This window comes from Suricata suricatta, chromosome 13 (genome assembly GCF_006229205.1).
Source record: "Suricata suricatta isolate VVHF042 chromosome 13, meerkat_22Aug2017_6uvM2_HiC, whole genome shotgun sequence".
Taxonomy (NCBI): Eukaryota; Metazoa; Chordata; class Mammalia; order Carnivora; family Herpestidae; genus Suricata; species Suricata suricatta.
Genome location: NC_043712.1, coordinates 23230083 through 23248728, shown reverse-complemented (window position 1 = coordinate 23248728; position 18646 = coordinate 23230083). Strand labels below are relative to the sequence as shown.

The window sequence follows — 18646 nt, the reverse complement described above, 5'->3', positions numbered from 1 at the left end:
TGTAATAAAACAGACATCAACTTACTTACGTACTTTCCTCAAACGTGTAGTAGTCTCAGAACTTAAAGCACTCACTCCTGCTGACAACAATGCTTTACCTAGGCTACACAGCACCATCAGAGAAAAGGAAAATGTCACCTGATCTCTTCGGAAGTTTTTAAAACTGAGTCACCCTAGTTAGCTAGGAGTTAGGCTTCTAAATTAGGTAATCCAATTCAAGGAGTCACCAAAAGTTATATGAAATTGAACCTAATGACTAACTCTCCTTCCTCGCATCTCTTGAGGACAATTTCAATCTCACAAGTTGGAGAAGTTTTAAAACCACCTACTTTGCTCAACATGAGAAAATGTAACTTTTGTTCACAGTACTATCATTTGCCAAGAATTGAACTCATTTAATCATATTAGTTTTGCAGGGAATGGAGGTATAGACAGCAGCATCTATGTTGGGAGGGGCGGGTGGTATGTAAGCGTATTTATTTATTTTATACAGTGTTTATTACACATGTTTAGGCACTGTCAAGTCTCCCCCGCTTCCACAACTGAGAGAAAGAAATCCTGGGGCACCTGAGTGGCTCAGTAGGTTGTGTCCAACTATTGGTCTCGGCTCAGGTCATGGTCTCATGGTTCGTGAGTTGAAGCACTGCATCAGGTTCTGTGCTGACAAAGCACAGTCTGTTTGGAATTCTCCCTCTCTCTCAATCTCCCCTCTGCTCCTCCCCTGCTCTAAGTAAATAAATAAACATGAAAGAAGGAAGAAAGGAAGGAAGGATATCCTAATCTTTGCACTCAAAAATGTCACCTTGATCTATTTCCAAGAAGTGCATCTTTCTTAAGACCTGCTCTAATATTTCCACTGAAAAATGTTAGGGTCTTGTGTTTAAACACAATACACCTAATTGTCATCTCTTGCTGTCTGTCCTACAGATTTGATTAATTTAAGTCTAGAACTACTAAATGTGGACATGTCAGAGGTACAGCACTCCTAATTTATCTGGATTAGCCTTTATCAAAGTTATTAAAAATATAACCATTCCATTCAAATTATGTGAAGCATTTACTATATATACAACCTTATACTTTGGGAAATACATGAAATTAGATGTCACAGGCCATGACTACAATCTTTAAGTTAAAAAAGAAATTCTGGAATACTAGTTATTAAAAAAAAAAAAAAAGAGAGAGACAGACAGACAGACAGACTATATAAAATTACCAGCCAAGTGAATCAAACATTCTCACACATCAAAGAACAGAGTTATCCGGCTGGGCCACGTTACAGAGCCGTAAAGGAACGGCAGTCACAGTGGACGAAAGGACTGGAAGACAGAAGTTCTTACACACACCTGGGCAAGGAGACGGCATCCATGTATCCTAAATAAATAGCTTTGGGTGTTTAGCAAATTGTACTGTAACAGTATTAATGCTTCACGACCTTCCATAGCTTATTAATTTGAATTTTTAAAAGCATAAATTAAGTTTGACATATGGATAGAAATAGAATGAGAATGGAGATACAGGGGGAATTCAGTAGTAAAAACCAACATCCATGTGTTCATTTACCTTCTTATTTAGCCAGTGCCACAGCTTGAGGACAGGGGGTAAGGTAAGAAAGAGAAGATAAGAACAGTGGAATATCATTAGAGAATGCAATAATAGTATGAAAAGAAAAGAAAGCCACCGAGAATATGAGGAGGAAATAACCCCAGACTAGGAAACAAACAAACAAACAAAAACCAAAAAACTAGAAACATAACTGTAATGCATTATCAAAGTTTTAAAATCCATGAATAAAGTATTCCTTTAAGGTATACGATGACTGAGATAACCACAAGCTTTGTTGACAATTCAACCATTAAAAATACATAAACTAACCTGAATCCTCGTCAGCTTAAACAGTCACACCAAGTTCTGAAGATCAGAGCAGTATTTAAGATTCTTTCACATGCCATGGAACAAAAGGATTTTTAGTCTCTGTATAAACTAATTTGTTCGTATGCTATGTGTTCACTGAACTCCTAGCTTTATAGTATTAATTATTTCACCTTTTTTTAAACAGTAAAACATTCCAGTGCTCATCTGGGACAGCAAACACCTGACCATCTAAGATTCGGTTACTGTTGGGTGTATTTCCTTGCATCTTAATTCTTTAAGCACACATCTTTCTACTTTCTGTCACATTCTTTCTTTCACATATCAGTCACTTTATCTAAACCTCACAACATTTAGCACAGTAATAATTAATGCTAGTTGGTGAACACATGATCTAAAAATCACTAAACACAGGATTTAAGGCATTATTAGTGATCTAAAAAGTATAAAGGCTCAAAAGCATAATTTCATCAGAGTAACTGTAAATGCTCTTTGAGTTTTGAGAAGTACAACCAATGCATGTTTAAAAATATACTTGAAACAATCTCCTATAGAGGAATATTTTTAAAAACACTAGTATGATCAATTAAAATTTAACAGAAACATGAAAAAGAGATTTATTCCCCAAAACAGCAGCCCATGTGTATTGTTATATTAAATAAAACATAATTATGGCCTTAGTTATAATTAAACCAATATTCAGTTTGTGATAGCTGTTTACCCTGATAGGTTTTATTACATACAGCCAAAAACCTTAGTTTTATTCATCCACCTGCTCTTCTTGCTCTTCCCTTGTAAGACGAACAAACTGACCAATTTGAATGAAAAATGACAAGTTTTTACAAGACTACTCCATAACAAATAACCTGATGCCCCTGGAACTTCAGTTGACACAGATGTAGAGCTTTCCTAAGTGGAAGTTCCAAATACAAGTACACGTGGGACTCTGAAAACAAGATTTAGTGTCAATCCCTCCTGACAGTGGAAAGGCTTTCAAAGTTAATTGAAATAAAAGTCATCTGCTTTAAACAGTCTGAAGGACTATACCTGGTCTAGTAAGACAAACCTTCACCCCAATGCCAGGAAGATGCGACCAGTATGTTAAATTTGTGAGAAGTCTTAGATTCCTTCTTATTTAAAAAGTAAAAAAAAGAATACAATATGCAAATCATAAGAAAAATATAGCCAATTAGCAATCTAATTTTTATTTCTTTTAATTTTAAGTAAAATGGCAAGATAACTCCTTTTTCTGAAACTAAAAAGGACTTTTTGTTACACTACAGTATCTAGTATTGGCAAGAGCTCAGGAAATGCCCATTCTCATACGTTGCACTGGTGGGAATTAGAAGTGGCAAACTCTCTGGAAGACAGAAAGGTAATACAAAAGAAAATGTATCCCCCTGCACCTCCACTGACCCAGATTTTACTACGGGTTTAAAAGATGTATTTCCTTCCACCTCTCATGAACTCCAGTTACTGTTCTCATCCCTATCTACGTTGGTTTCACCTAACACTATTTCTCAGCCCAAAGTTAGGATGGACCTGCTCAAAGAGGTCCTAGCCTCTGTGAGGAAGTCCAGCTCACACGGCACAGCACCCAGAAAGGCCTCGATTCTGTCTTGCCTGACTCTCCAGCCTCACCTCTTCGCATAGGCCAGCCATGACTGTTTTCTTGATGTTTCCTAGAGTTCATGATGTGGCCATTTCTACCTACGCACTGCTCCATCCACCTGTTCTTCTTACCCTATCAACCTAATAAACCCCTACTTGGGCTTCGAAATCTGCTCTGGCATCACCTCTTCTGCAAAACCTCCCTTTTCCCACTACCTCACCAACAGCGAGTCCTTTCTGGTGCAGTATGACCACTGTATCTGCACATCCATTCCCCCCCACCCCCAATGACAACCATAGCTATCACCTACACAGAGCTTACAGTGTACCAGGACTATCTAGGAACTCACTTAACCCTCAAGTCATTCTATGAGGTACATTCTATTATATTTATTATATCGATAAGGAAACCAAGGCACAGAAAGGTTAAGAAACTGATTCAAGGTCACATAGCTAGTAAGCAGAAGAACCAGAATCTGAAACCAGAGCGGAATCAGGGTCCACGCTCTCAACCACTGCCTCTGACTTTTAAAGGATTGCTGTCTCTCCACTAAACAGGGATGCTGCACCAGTTTTCTGTGAGTCACTGGATTTTCCTGAGGACTTAGGAGCACATTATCTCACCTGTGGGAATTACTCCAGAAATACTCACTGCACTGAGGAGACATCAACTGACAATATAATTTTAGGCAAGTCACTTAGTCCCTCTAAATTTCAATTGGTCCTTATAAAATGAGGGAGCTGAACAAGGTGTTCTAGAACATCCTTTTCTCCCATTTTTAAGAGGGAAAACTACATACACAATACTTATTTAAACTAACTCTATCCAAGGCGCCTGGGTGGCTCAGTCGGTTAAGCATTCGACTTCGGCTCAAGTCATGATCTCACAGTTCATGGGTTTGAGCCCCACATCGGCCTCTGTGCTGACAGCTAGCTCAGAGCCTGGAGCTTGTCTTCTAATTCTGTGTCTGCCTCTCTCTCTGACCCTCCACTGCTCATGCTGTCTCTCTCTCACAAAAACAAATAAAAAACATTAAAAAAAATTAAAGATGTTTCTCCTTAAAAAAAAATAGAATAAAAAAATAAATCTATCCTATACTTACATAAGGCATAATTCTAAACTTTAAATTTCACACAAAGACTTAGACGTTAAATGTGTTATCAACAATCACAGTATGAACACCAAATACCAGGAAATGTAATATACGTGTTATAAACTCCATCGAAACGGCCCAAGTTCTTAAAATACAATACCTTGCTATCAACTTTTAGCAAGAATTTTCCAAGCCCAACAACCGGCCATGGTGCTAGAGCCTCCTGCCGCTCCTTGAGGAAGTGCTCAGCCACCTGCCACCATACATGGCAGCGTTTCGCCAGGAAGTCCACGACTCCAAAGTGAATGACAAGCTTTTTGAGAATCCAGACTATAATAAAGAAGCGCACATAAAACCAAAATACAGATTACAAAGTTGGAACATGAAAAGGTCCTTTAACTTCATGTGCCCCTTCTAAAACAGTGAAGCTAATATTGAATAAAGACCAATTAGGGGCGCCTGGGTGGCTCAGTCAGTTAAGTGTCCGGCTTCGGCTCAGGTCATGATCTCACAGTTCGTGGGTTCGAGCCCCGCATCGGGCTCTGTGCTGACAGCTACCTCAGAGCCTGGAGCCTGTCTTCGGATCCTGTCTCTCTCTCTCTCTGACCCTCCCCTGCTCACAAACTCTCTCTCTCTCTCTCTCAAAAATAAATAAAACATCAAAAAAATATAAATAAATAAATACCAATTAAGAAAAAAAAAAAGACAAGGGGGATAGACAAAAGTTCATGGTATTCTAAATGGACAGAATTAGGACAAATAACCTTTCACACAAACCCCAACTGCCCATATACGATCTTTGTGATGAAGTCTGAATTCCTGAACGAGCCAAGGATTATTTCATGTAAACATGAAACCCTGATCAGGAAGAGTTCGGGGACTACAATCTTGGCTCCTGACGCCCCACCCTTCTTGGGTAAAGAACACTAACCCGTGACAGTCCTAATTTCCTTGGCTATTATCACTGCTCCTGCCAAAGGTTCTTCTTTTCCTTGGATGTTTAATGTTTAGTGACCAGAAAAGTAGAAGGTATTCCATTTGCATCATTATTTTACACCAGTGGTATTCCTATTTCTCTACTTCATGCTGCTCTGCACATCTGCATCACTCAGCAGAGTTCAGTGGGTACAAGCAGGGCTGTTACAAGTGGCTCCCCAGGCTGCGCACTGCACAACTTCTGCACAGACGACTCAGAGCGCAGGGATGCATGTACCCCTCCACACTGGGCAGCCAGGTGGCCCTGCAAGCAGAGGTTAAGCTTCCTGTTAAAAGCCAACTAAGAAAGTGGTGAGGCCAGAAGGAAGCTCTACTCATCTGTGGGTTGGCCTTGAAGTTTGGACTCTGGATAATCGATCCCACACTATACTTCCCCCTAACTCCAGGGATTTCTGTGTCTTTAGCCCTGGCCTCGCAACCTAATGGTTCAGTTTAGTCTTTTGAACCATGAACTCAGTGTTACATACCAGTTAAACAACTTCATCATTAACATTTTTAAATCTCTAAAGAAGTCCTAGGAAAGCTCCTAGAGTCTCTAGAATAAGCCCAGGGTAATAATAGGCTGTGGAAAATGTTCTGGAGACCACCTGTTCACAGCTTGCTCTCTCAAAGACATGTCAAATTCCTATAATGGCCTGAAGGTTAAGAAATGACTAGGACAAATGGAACTCCTGCTATCAATTGTTAAAGAAAAGGAGTTCCAACAGCACCTGACACCATTTGGCAGCATAAAATAAATTATCTAGAAAAACCAAATAAGTATGGAGTTCTTTTGAAATTTATACTTTTTCACTGAGCTTTCTTATAAACTCCTTAACAGAAAGCATGGCTATAGTATAGACTCTGTGGCTTCCTTAATGAGAACAGCTATCTTATTCCAAGTGCCAAACAGAAGTTCTGTTTGAGGATGCAAGAAGCAAAAACAAACTTCAACCTCTTATATTCTATGTTCCCTAAGGAAAAGCCTAAATAGTGTTCTGGTTATAACAAATCTTTAATAAAGAAGTGGGGGAGGCAGTGCCTGGGTAGCTCAGTCAGTTAAGTGTCCGACTCTGGTTTCAGCTCAGGTCATAATCTCACGCTCCCTGGGTTCAAGCCCCACTTCAGGCTCCATGCTGGTAGTACAGAGTCTGCTTGAGATTCTCTCTCCCTTTCTCTCTACTCTTCCCCTGCTCGCACTCTCTCTCTCTCTCTCTCAAAATAAATAAATAAACTTTAAAAAAATAAAACTTAAATTAAAAATAAAATTGAAAAAACTGTCCAAGTTAATGAGAACAATAAGTTTTAAAACTAATGATCTAGAAGGCATATGGTCCAATGAGTTTAGATTTTTAAACTGCGGTGGAAAACAGGCTTCCAAAAATCAAATTATATTTAAATCACTAGTGAAGAACTTTGACAAAGGAGAAAGAATTAATCAAATTTAGGAGGTATCTGGATGGCAGGATTCTAAACATCAACTGAGGACTTAATAAATTTGGCCAAACTTCTGACTGTGGTAAGAGGTAACCCCAAACAATCGGGAAGGTATGAAATAAAAAACTCTCAACTCATAAAATGCACCTGAGTCATTTACTTTTCCAGGCTTAGAAGACAGCTTTAAGCATACAATTGTTTTATTTTTAAAAGAGAGTAATATTATCTCAAATATTAAAATCCAAAAGTTAGAGGCACCTGGGTGGCTCAGTTGGTTGAGCATCTGACTTCGGCTCAGGTCATGATCTTACAGTTCGTGAATTTGAGCTCGGCATAAGGAGCAATGCTGTCAGCACAGAGCCTGCTTGGGATCCTCTGTCCCTCTCTCTCTGACCCTCCCTCCCTCCCTCAATCTCTCAAAAACAAACATTTACAAAAAAATAAATAAATAAAGATAAATTAATTAAATATAATCCCAAAGTTAAAGAAAAAAGTCTTCAGAGACAAGACCCTAAGCGTGCAACCACCTGCGACAGGCACTGGCAGCAACTGTACAATCCACAGGTTCAGCCAGAGCTGGACACCGATGATGGCCCACACGAGCGACACGAAGTAGATGTCACTGGTTTTCTTCTTTCTGAGAAATGTTCCCATTTCAGCTCTTGGTCTGCCCAGAGTGGGGGAGGGGGAGGAAGGTGAAGGAGTGGAGGACAGTGGTGGGGGCGGTTCTCCTCTGTCCATGGTTTCTGAAGAGGGGGAAAAGTGACCACCGTATTAGTTCACATTAGCTGACTGTCCCGCAGAGCAATTCATCAGCCTACTCTGTTTTAAGCCTGCAAAGGGACTCTGATAATATGATTACACTGGGACAAAGAAGAAAAAGAATCTGGATGTGTGTTTGCATATGCACTGAAAAATGTGTGGGGAATTACACTACTGACCATATTTAAATCAGGGAAATTAAGTTTGTTGGGAGATGGGGTTGGGTATGGGGAATTTTTTACTCTATACCGTTCACATTGTTCAAGGCTTAATGACATCCGTATCATATATTCATATACCTATATCATGTGAATGAAAAACTAAGGAAAAACATGACAAAATAGTTAAGAACTATAATTAGCCCATGAAAAGTACTTAAACTGTATAAAGCAATGAATACTGACATACAAAAGTCCTACATTTAAAAATTTCTATTAACATAATTTTATTAGATATGTAACATTTCTGATACAACATGGCTTTTCAGGGTCATTTCAACTAAAATGGAGCCAACTGCTCTTACAAGAAGAACCCAGGGCTTTGAAACAGGTCTTTCTCTTAGAATGAGAAATAAGAAGGAGAGTGCTGGGGGTGGGGGTCCAAGTAATGGTGATCACACTGAATTATGTCACATAAAGCATTGTTTTCTAACAAAGCAACTACTAAGTTATATTTTACTATAGGATTATATTTTTCTATTACCTAGTTTTGCCAAAATATACCATATACCTCAGAAACCATGTACCTCTTAAAGCAATATGATTCAGTATATGCCATGATGATGGAAATTACTAAGACCCTACAACTTGCATTTTACCTTCCACAAACAAAGTGAATGACAAAAGTGGACTGTCTGGGGCACCTAGATGGCTCAGTTGGTTAAGCACTAGACTCTTGATTTGGGCTCAGGTCATGATCTCACAGGTTGTGAGTTTGAGCCCCGCATCAGGCTCTATACTGACGGCACAGAGTCTACTTTTAGGATCCTCCCCGCCCCCTCTGTTCCTCCTCCGCATGCTCATGTATATTCTCTCTTAAAATAAACATTTAAAAAGTAGATTATTTCATAAGGTCTAGAAAATAGAGGAAAGAAACAAGAACACTCATAAGCCCAACTCCCTATTTATCCCATAGTCTTTATGTAGTTGTACCATGTTCCATTTACCCTTTTGCACTTTCCTCCTTCAGTTGAATGTTACTTCCAAGGGAACTAAGACCTTGTCTGTCTTGTTCTCCCTCTGCTGAACAGCACATAGGATAGTACCTGACATTTAGTGGACGCTCACTAAAAAATGCTGGAAGACAGCCTTCCCTGTGATTTCATAATGTTCGTAAGCAACTACATAGTAGCACTCTGATGACTATATTATAATCTCCTTAGTGTTTCTTATGTTAAATGTTTATCTGAGAGTAAACTGTTACTACTGATATACTAGCATTATGGACAGTAAGCCCAAGTTAACAGAACTAACATTCTACCCTGGAATTTGGGGCTAAAGCCCAAGCTAGTTATAATATGCTTCTGTGTGACTTTGCTTTTTGAGAATCTTTCTAATTTGGAAACTTCATGCTGGTAAGTGTGGCAGATACTTAGAAGAATACTAAGTCCCTAACCAAAACATCATCCTCTCCTCATTTTGAAAACATGATTCAATGTGCAATAAAAATATGTTTTCCTACTACCCCAAATGCCTTTTTCTTAGCTGATCCCTCCTTTCAAGACTTCTTCTAAAGTCCATTCTTCAGGAAGAGCTCACAAAAAATATTCTTTAACTCCAAACTCCCTGGCACCAATAGACTTCTTGGCACAGAGATAGCCCTTTACATTCCTGAACTCTGTGTGAGTATAGTGACTTTAAAGCTGATATAAATCTACCGGCTGATCTCGCCAGAGCATGGTATCCAGAACAAGCAGACAGGCTGGTTTTAGGGGAAACAGTCAATATGTTAACAGCACAAGACACGCAAAGCAAACTTGGAGAAGAAATGCTAGAGAAATGGGAGAACTGTAGGACAGAAAATAAAAACCAAAAGAAAAAGTTGGATCAACAACAGAAGCAATGTAAAGAGTTAGAACAAAACCAGAACAATGGAGAACTGACAGCTACCGAAGAAATGGAAAATAAAGACAGGATTAAGTAGGAGAAAATACGGAAAACATAAAAGAGCCACAGAGAAAAAGAAAATCATATGATGGGAAGGTGAGAAAGAATAAGAAAAGAAAAATAAGAAAAGCATGCTTTGAAAAAAGGGAAAAGATGAAGATTCAAGAAATAAAAAAGGTAAATAATCAAAAGCATGAAAAAAGTGATATATGAGAACAAAGATGAGAGGAGGAAAAAGTGTATAAAAATAGATATCAGAGGAAAAGGAAGAACCAGTAAATAGCATTCTGTGATGCTCATGTCCTTAAGTTTATACTGTACGAGTGTATGTCAATTTCCAGAATTGTACTTGAAACATTCCTTCAGAAGGTCAGTCACCTGCAGGCTGGCCGGAGGGCTGGTCCTCAGTGCTTGATTCGTACCCTGTGATGGAGATGGCCAGGGTTGCCAGAGTAGAAGCTGCCATGGAGATAACCTGCCCTGGTAACTCTGCTCCTGTAAAACAAGCACGTGTTTGCAAAACTTTCTAAAGCCAAGCGGGAAATAACTGCTACAAACTGAAACAGTCAAAAATTTTCAAAAGCAATACAACAAAATGGTTATTCAGACCAGGAAGAATTCACCAGGAAGAATGCTTAAGAATCAACAGGATACCATATGTTGTCACTCATAGGTCTAACAGGAGACACCTAACAGAGGACCATGGGGAAGGGAAGGGAGAAAGAGAGTCAGGGAGAGGGAGGGAGGCAAATCATGAGAGACTCTTGAATACAGAAAACGAACTGAGGGCTGAAAGGAGAGGGGGAAAAGGGAAGGGGGGGTGATAGTCATGGAGGAGGGCACTTGTGGGGAAGAGCACTGGATGTTATATGGAAACCAACTTGACAATAAACTGTATGGGGAAAAAAAAAAAGGAATCAACAGGAAAGTCTGCTAAAAATTTGGTTCCTGGACTCTGCGTATCAGTCACTGGTACATGCAGCTCGGAGTGGATATATAAATGTGGAGTCCTGCTCTCTTACTTTTTAGCTTCACAATCTGAATGCACACCTCTGTTGGAAAACACTGCCACACCAAGTCTGTGAGCATCCTGAATGCACACTGCGACTCTTACTCTCCCGTTGTATCACTCGCTCCTAATACAGAATGAAACAGCCCACACTCGGTGCTCTCGATAATAGTACTCCATGAATGAAGAGGCAAACGTCTGGGTACTATGTAAAATCATACAGCTCTAGACAGTACATAATTCAGCACAGGCAAAATCCACCATCGAAAATCTAAAATAATCTTATTACTGTTTCATTTTATACGTTCGCATGTTAAGTTCCTAATAGGTAGAGCACACCAAACTTAATCATTTGCACTAAATTCAAATAAAACATTTACTGGCCAATGACATCTGTTAACTGTCAGCCTTTCATCTGCTATGGCAAACAACAGGTGAGCTCACACAGTACCAGGTTCTAGCAGGCTTCCCTCCTCCTAGAAACTAGAAAGCTTAAAGCCTGTATTTCTTAGACTCCCTTGCAGCTGAGGTCCGATGTGTAATGCAGTTGCCACCAAGCAGACACACCTGTCAAGACCGAGAAGATCAAAGTGAAACTCATTGGAATCTGGAAGCTCTCAAGTGCAACAGTTATGAGGGCATATGGTTTTTCTGTAAAAACTTAGCAGGAGTTCTAGAACCTCTGCTATCGGATCCTAACTTTTCGGCAGGTAGCACCAGCCATGGCACTTCTGCTTAAAGAGTCCTCTGGTGTCACTGAGCACTTTTCCTGGTCGCACTGCTTCTGCCTGTATCAGATCTCGGCTTAACTGTCTGGTCTTCCCAAAAATTCTATATGCTAATAATATAATTCTAATGCTAATAATCTTTCCATTTAGACTAGCTAGTGTGGATTCCACTGTCCACAACTAAGAATACTAACACTCACCAAATAATACACCCACACTCATGGAGATGGAACCTTACTTTCGATAGGCCAATATACAATGTGACAGTACAGAATTCTGCCAAGCCAATGAAAACAGCCATGGCCATTCAGAAAGCTCCAAATGAGTTCCGCCTACTCAGCAAATCCCAGGCTGGCCATCTCCCAGAGATAAGCAAGCCAGGCCCTTAGATGGCTCTTTGGTGGACTGAACCATCAGGATAGAGAGCATGCATCTTACTCAACAATATCCTATCCTTCCTCTAATAAATGCCCCTATGACCTGAAAGAGGTTTATTTTCAGATGATCCAAGAGAAAGTCAAACTCATGATCTAGGAAGAGAACAAGATAACTGAATTGGGACTTATTCTCCTGGCCTAAGGATCTAAGTGGTTTCTTAGACACCAGGAAGGGAACAAAGAGGGAAAGACAGTGTCTTTCATTATCTTTATATGTTCTCATTACTCACTGAATTAGATGCTGAGGATAAAGACACAGACCCTGCCCAGGAAGTCTAGTGGAAGAGAAACAAATGGATTAAAGTTCCACATGGAAATAAAATATTCTTACCACAGTTAGGGGATAATTTGTTAATTCACCTTAAAAAATAGGCACACAAATGTGAATGCACACAAACCATAATGACTGCTATAAAGGAAATGCACCAGATATTTTATGAACTCCTAATGGAAGAAATCTGATGTAGTCTGGAGAATCAGGAACATCTTCTGTTTAAGAAATAATAATGCTGATATACAAAAGATGAGAAGGAATTAATCAAAGGAATGTAAAGAATAGTATTTGGGGCAGAAGGAAGTGAGCAGGAAGGCTGTTAAGTGAAGACACTGGAATGCTAAAGACAGTTTAAGAAAGTCAGTATGTCTGAACACAGACAGCTAGTGGGAAAGTGGTATCCAATAAACAAGGCTGGACATGTTCAGCCAGACGATCCAAGTCACAGAAGACCACCGTAAATACATTAGTCTTTATTCTAAAAGGAGTAGGAAAGTATTGAGGAGTCTCAAACAGGATAATGATCATGTTTTTACTGAAATTTAATTGGGATAATTATAGCTTTATACACAGGTATAAGAAATAATAGAGGGGTGCCTGGGTAGCTCAGTCAGTTAAGCGTCCAGCTTCAGCTCAGGTCAGACAGATCTCACGGTTCGTGAGTTCGAGCCCCGCGTCGGGCTCTGTGCTGACCGCTATCTCAGAGCCTGGAGCCTGCTTCGGATTCTGTGTCTCCCTCTCTCTGACCCTCCCCTGCTTGTGCTATCTATCTCTGTCTCTCAAAAATAAATAAAAAACCTTAAAAAAATTAAAAAAGAAAGAAAGAAATAACAGATTCTGAGAACCCTTTATCCAGTTTCCCCCAATGGTAACATCTTGCAGAACTGTAGTATAGTATCACAGTCAGGATATCAGCATGGATACAAGACACAGAACAGGTTCATCAATGCTAGGACCTCTCATGTTGCCCTTTCATAACCACGACCACCTCCCAGTCCGTAAATACACGATCAATTTTGAGATATAAAAATAATCATTTTTGCTGTTTGGTCAAGAGCAGAATGGAAGGGACCAAGAGTGAGTACAGGGAGAGAAGTTACTGCAACACTACAGCCAAGTCATGACGACAGCATGGTCTGCAGCAGTTTCAAGAAGAGGGAGATGTTAGAAAAGTGGCTGCAGCAGTCAAAGTGGACCAGACTTGATGATGAGCCCACAAGGGTAAGGAAGGAGATGAAGTGTCAAAGATGACAACCCCCAAGTTTCCAGATTATGATTAGACAGATAACCATAGGGAAATATCATGTCAGTAACCATGTTGGGGAAATGGAGGAAGATTTCGGACATCTTAAAGTATTTATTTTAGAATTCTAGATAGAAATTTCAAAAATAAACTGATTACACCAGAGACAAGACAGGGTTCAGCTTCTTGTGCACCTAAGATTTCTCAGTCTCCATTCAAGAGCAAAGGATGGGAAGACATGACTAATAGCCTGGGACAGCAGAGGAAAGAAAGAAAAATGCTTCCAGTTAAAATTTTTAAAAGCCAAGTATTCTTTCTTATAGAAGATTAAAGACTAGTCAAGGGTCCTCAATTACTAAACCTACCTCTTCACAATCTATTAAATGAAGTAGTGACTCATCTTTGAGAGAGTCTGAAAGAAAAGTCCCTTGTTTTAAGCAGCACCAAAGTAACAATTTTACAGATCCTCAAATATGGACTCTCATTTGGCTGCAGTTTGACTTACATTTCTAAACCCCCACTAAGTCCTCAGTCACTAAACAGGTGACGAGGCTGCATGCTGAGATAAGAGACTGAGACCCAAGCCCCAAGCTCAGTCTAGTATTGGACTGCCAGTTATGATTCAGTGTGTTAAGAGATCATGTAAAGACGAGTGGAGCACATTTGGGGAGCGCAGAAGATGGCAACCTGATTCAGACTTTGGGAAGTCTCTCCAAAGATGCTACTTGACAGGAACAGTAAAAGTTGCCACCCTTTAAATCCATTTAAATATGATGGCCCCTGGGTGGTTCAGTTGGTTAAGTGTCTGACTCTTAATTTCGGCTCAGGTCATAATCTTACAGTTTGTGGGTCCGAGCCCGCACTTGACTCCACACTGACAGTGGGGAGCCTGCTTGAGATTCTCTCTCTCCCCATCCCTCTCTGCCCCTGCTCACGCTCTTTCTCGTGTGCTCTCTCAAAAATAAACAAACATCTTAAAAATGTTAGCCAGATTTAAAAACAACAACAACAACAACAGAACCAGTTTATATTGGAGGGGGAAAAGAGGCTGATGTCTTAGAGGGCAGCAGGAGAAAAAGTTTCCAGAAAGACAAAAAAGCAACTGTAAAGGCACAAAGGCAAGAAAAAGCACCATGTGCTGTTCAAACAACTCTAAGAGTCCACTAAGGCCAGGACACAGGGTATGAGAAGAGTGGAGAGATACCAGGATGCAGAAGGAGAGCGGATGGTCTCCTATTTACTCTGCACAGCGGCAGTACAATCAGTACAACTCAGGGGTTGGGAGCACGGGTGAGGAAACAAAACCACCCATATTCAAATCCCAGATCTATTCCTCACTAGTTAGATGACCCTGGGCAAGTTCCTTAAAATCTGGGTGCCTCAGTCTCCTCATGTATGAAATGGAGCTTATCTAAATTCCGATTTCATGTGAGAATTAAGTGAAACAGTACACAGGAAATAATCAGAACAATACCTGGTATGTAGGACTCACTCAGTAAATGTCAGCTATCACCGCCACCTATTTCAAAGCTATTGGCTTTGACAGAACAAACTAGAAGGATAAGCCACTGACACTCGTATAGTATTCATCTGTGCCTCTCATCCCCTTTCTACTTCATATTTATAGCCATTTCCCTAAAAGTCTTACACTCTTAGCACACATTTTCAGTTCTCCCCACAGTTATGCAGAATATCTTACCTACTGTAGGCACTGAAAGACTTGAGGAAAAGTTAGCGCCAATAAATTAAACCCTTGCAATTTAAAGACCCTGTCTCTAACTTGCTGATGTCCCTAAAACAATTCAGCAAATATTCAATGACTCATACTAAACCAATGAAAACTATGCAGCATTATCCTGGTTAACACACAAACTAATTCAGCAAATTTTTAGAGTGCCTGAAACTTCAAAAAGGAATGAAGAGAGTAGCAAGCAGGGAAAAATCCCAAAAGCGTATTTGAAAATTATGGATTTAAGACTTGGCAACTGCCCTTACTTATCAAACAGGCACTTCAATGCCTTCTGTCTTAGTGATATCCTTCTGAGCTTCAAAAACCCCAAGGGTTCTGGCAGAAATGATAAACGAAACACGAGAACGCCCAGGAATGAGAATCTAAGCAAAGTCATGGTATTGGAAAAAAAACCCAGCTAAAAATAGGCACACAGACAAGGGAACATAATCTTGGGACTGAAGAACTGTAACCTAAAAAAGGAAAGAACATCCAAGGCTTCAAGTGTCCATCTACCCAGGGTCAGGGCCAGCAGTAAGGGGAGGCCCAAATAACAGGGATCTATGCAAATCCAAACAAGCAGGCCACCAACATCAACAGCCTAGCACTAGGGGACAGAAATCCACGGTCTGGCACAAAAGACACAGATCACATGTTCTGACAGATTAACAGATCTCTTAATACGCCTCACTCAATAATAGGCAGAAGAACGTTTTCAATAACCAGAGGATAACTTATTTTGAAATGCTCTAAATAAACAGATACTCGATCTACTTAGTTCTCTTTTATAGGGACAGTGGCAGTTGCCAGAAATACATCCAGTGAGGCTTACTGGAAGGAGGCTCTACATACCAAGCAAAATCTCCCCAGCATGTAAAGTTCTCTTTGAAGAAGGCTTCCGTTTCCATCGCTAATGTGGAAAATACACCTCCCTCTCAGTGGCTTCTAGCATCACTTCAATACGCTACTGGTCAGTAGCAAGAGCTAAATATGGAGTTTCTCTAGGCCTATTTGACTGTGTCAGACGGGGCAGTGACAGATGAGCAGTAAGAAGTTTACTTTTCTTTTTCCGACTTAACTTCAACTGAACCAAACTTGTTCACTCACATCGCACGTTATCCCAAAATGATGAAGGCAACTACCAAGACTTCCCTGCCAAGGTATTTCTGATTTTCGATACACAACCCCCCGTGTTGGGAGGAACAGACCCAGCTGTACTTGCCCGTGCCTCTCAGACTGTGTATCCAATATATTAAAGACACATCTGATGCTTGTTTGTCTAGCTTCTGCATCTCTCAGTGTAAATTTACTCTGAGTAAATGGCTGAGTCTATGTTTCTTCATCTGTAAACTAGATAGAAGTATCAATCCTACTGATTACTAAGGAAATTAAATAAGAGCTGTGCCTGGGTATCTTAGTTGGTTAAGTGTCCAACTCTTGATTTCAGCTCAGGTCATGATCTCATGGTTCATAGGTTTGAGGCCCACATCAGGCACCATGCTGACAGTGCAGAGCTTGCTTAGGATTCTCTCTCTTCCTCTGCCCCTCCCGTTTGCTCTCTCTCTCTCTCACTCACTCAAAATAAATAAAACTTTAAAGAAAAAAGAAAATTAAAGAAGAGTACGTTTAAAGAGCTCAGCAAGGCCTCACCCATGTTGCTATTATTAACAATAATGCAAGGCCAAGGGCACACTCACTGAAGCTGGACTCCAGGTTTCTACCAAGTGAGACATCTTGGATCCAGGAGGCAGAACAGCCAGTCCCTGCACTTGTGGTGGCCAACAGGGCCCATGTATAAGACTGAGGAGCTCATGGGCCACCTGAGTAGCTCAGTCAGTTGGGTGTCCAACTTAGCGTCAGGTCACAATCTCACGGTTTGAGTTTGAGCGCCACATTGGGCTCGCTGCTATCAGTGCAGAGCCCACTTCAGATCCACTGTGCACCCTCCCCCACCCCCCGCCCTCCGCCCTCCCCCCTCATGCTTGCTCTCAAAAATAAACATTAAAAAAAAAAAAAAAAAAAAAGACTAAGGGCCATAAAACTACAACTGAGTACAAGAGGGGTCAGCAGTCACTACATCTTTTCCGGATGACTGATGCTTGTTCAAAGAACCTGGTAAAGGGAAAGAGCACTGGAGTCCTTGACTCTAACCTTCAAATCTCAGTTCCACCGGTCATCTGTGTGACTGTGGCAACTCACTTAACCTCTGGAATTTGAGGTCTTCATCAGCAAAATGGACATATCCACTTTACAAGGGATTTTTTTCTGAAGGGTTGGTGGGAAGAGGAGGGGTATTTGTGGATTTAAAAAGACAGTACATTTTAAAACACAGTAGACACTTAACATTTTTTCCATACATCTTGGGGTTCCAGAAAATACCAGTAAGAGCTCCCAAAGTCTACGAGAAAATCACTGAGTAAGGCCCCTGGACTCAGAAGGAACAGCTGAACCTCCACAATGATCCACAAGAAGACTTTGTTGGATCTAGGAACTAAACCAACTTCATGCTTTGAAATCTGAGCAAATCCAAAGTATTAATTCTGTGAATCCAGTGAACCACAGATCATAAAAGCTTCTACAACAGTGAGATTCAAAGCTCAGAGACACAGAAAAAGATGCCTACACAGGTGCCTAGGAGACAAGGACAAGTCGCCCAATGGGACGGTGGAAATGATCGGGGAGGAATAAATACACTCCGGCCCTGGCAGTGCACTGAAGCATTCCTGTACCTAACTGTAGCACAGTGACATCTACAGGAGAGAACTGGTTATAATAAAAGGCGAAGCTTGTCTCAACTTGAATTAGAAGGTTTGAGTTCTGATGCCTAAAAGAAAAAAAGTTCTAGGGGCAAGAGGAAAAAAATATTCACAATTTTTTTTTAAACGTTATTTGTTTTATGATGAAGATTATTTAGACTAGCAGTCTATAAAAAGGATTCTAGATCAAGAATAATCTATCCTAGGGGTGTCTGGGTGGCTCAGTCGGTTAAGCGTCCAACTTTTGGTTTCAGCTCAGGTCATGATCTCACAATTTTCGGAGTTCCAGCCCCATGTCGGGCTCTGCACTGAGAGCATGGAGCCTGCTTGGGATTCTCTCTCTGCCCCTCCCCTGCTTGCATACTGCCTCTCTCTCAAAATAAACTTTAAAAAATTAAAAAAAGAAAAGAATGATCTATTCTGACATAGACTAGAATGAAAGTAAAGAAAACAGGGGCACCTGGGTGGCTCAGTCGGTTAAGCGTCCAACTTCGGTTCAGGTCATGATCTCACGGTTCATGGGTTCAAGTTCCGCATCAGGCTCTGTGCTGACAGCTCAGAGCCTGGAGCCTGCTTCGGATTCTCTGTCTCCCTCTCTCTCTGCCTCTCCCCTA

The 18646-nt window shown here is 40.6% G+C and overlaps 1 protein-coding gene across 4 annotated transcripts in view; it reads right to left on the bottom strand.

The window, feature by feature from the left end:
- TMEM245 (transmembrane protein 245) overlaps window positions 1–18646 on the bottom strand; it is an 84858-nt gene that overhangs the window by 51413 nt on the left and 14799 nt on the right. For 2 of the 4 annotated variants that reach the window (XM_029920943.1, XM_029920946.1), the window contains exons 4-7: window positions 10235–10351; window positions 7517–7735; window positions 4738–4907; window positions 1564–1587 (exon numbers count right to left, since the gene is read on the bottom strand). In XM_029920943.1, coding sequence (XP_029776803.1) covers window positions 1564–1587; window positions 4738–4907; window positions 7517–7735; window positions 10235–10351 — 530 coding nt within the window. The remainder of the gene's footprint in view (window positions 1–1563; window positions 1588–4737; window positions 4908–7516; window positions 7736–10234; window positions 10352–18646) is intronic. The other 2 variants (XM_029920945.1, XM_029920944.1) reach the window with 2 other exon arrangements.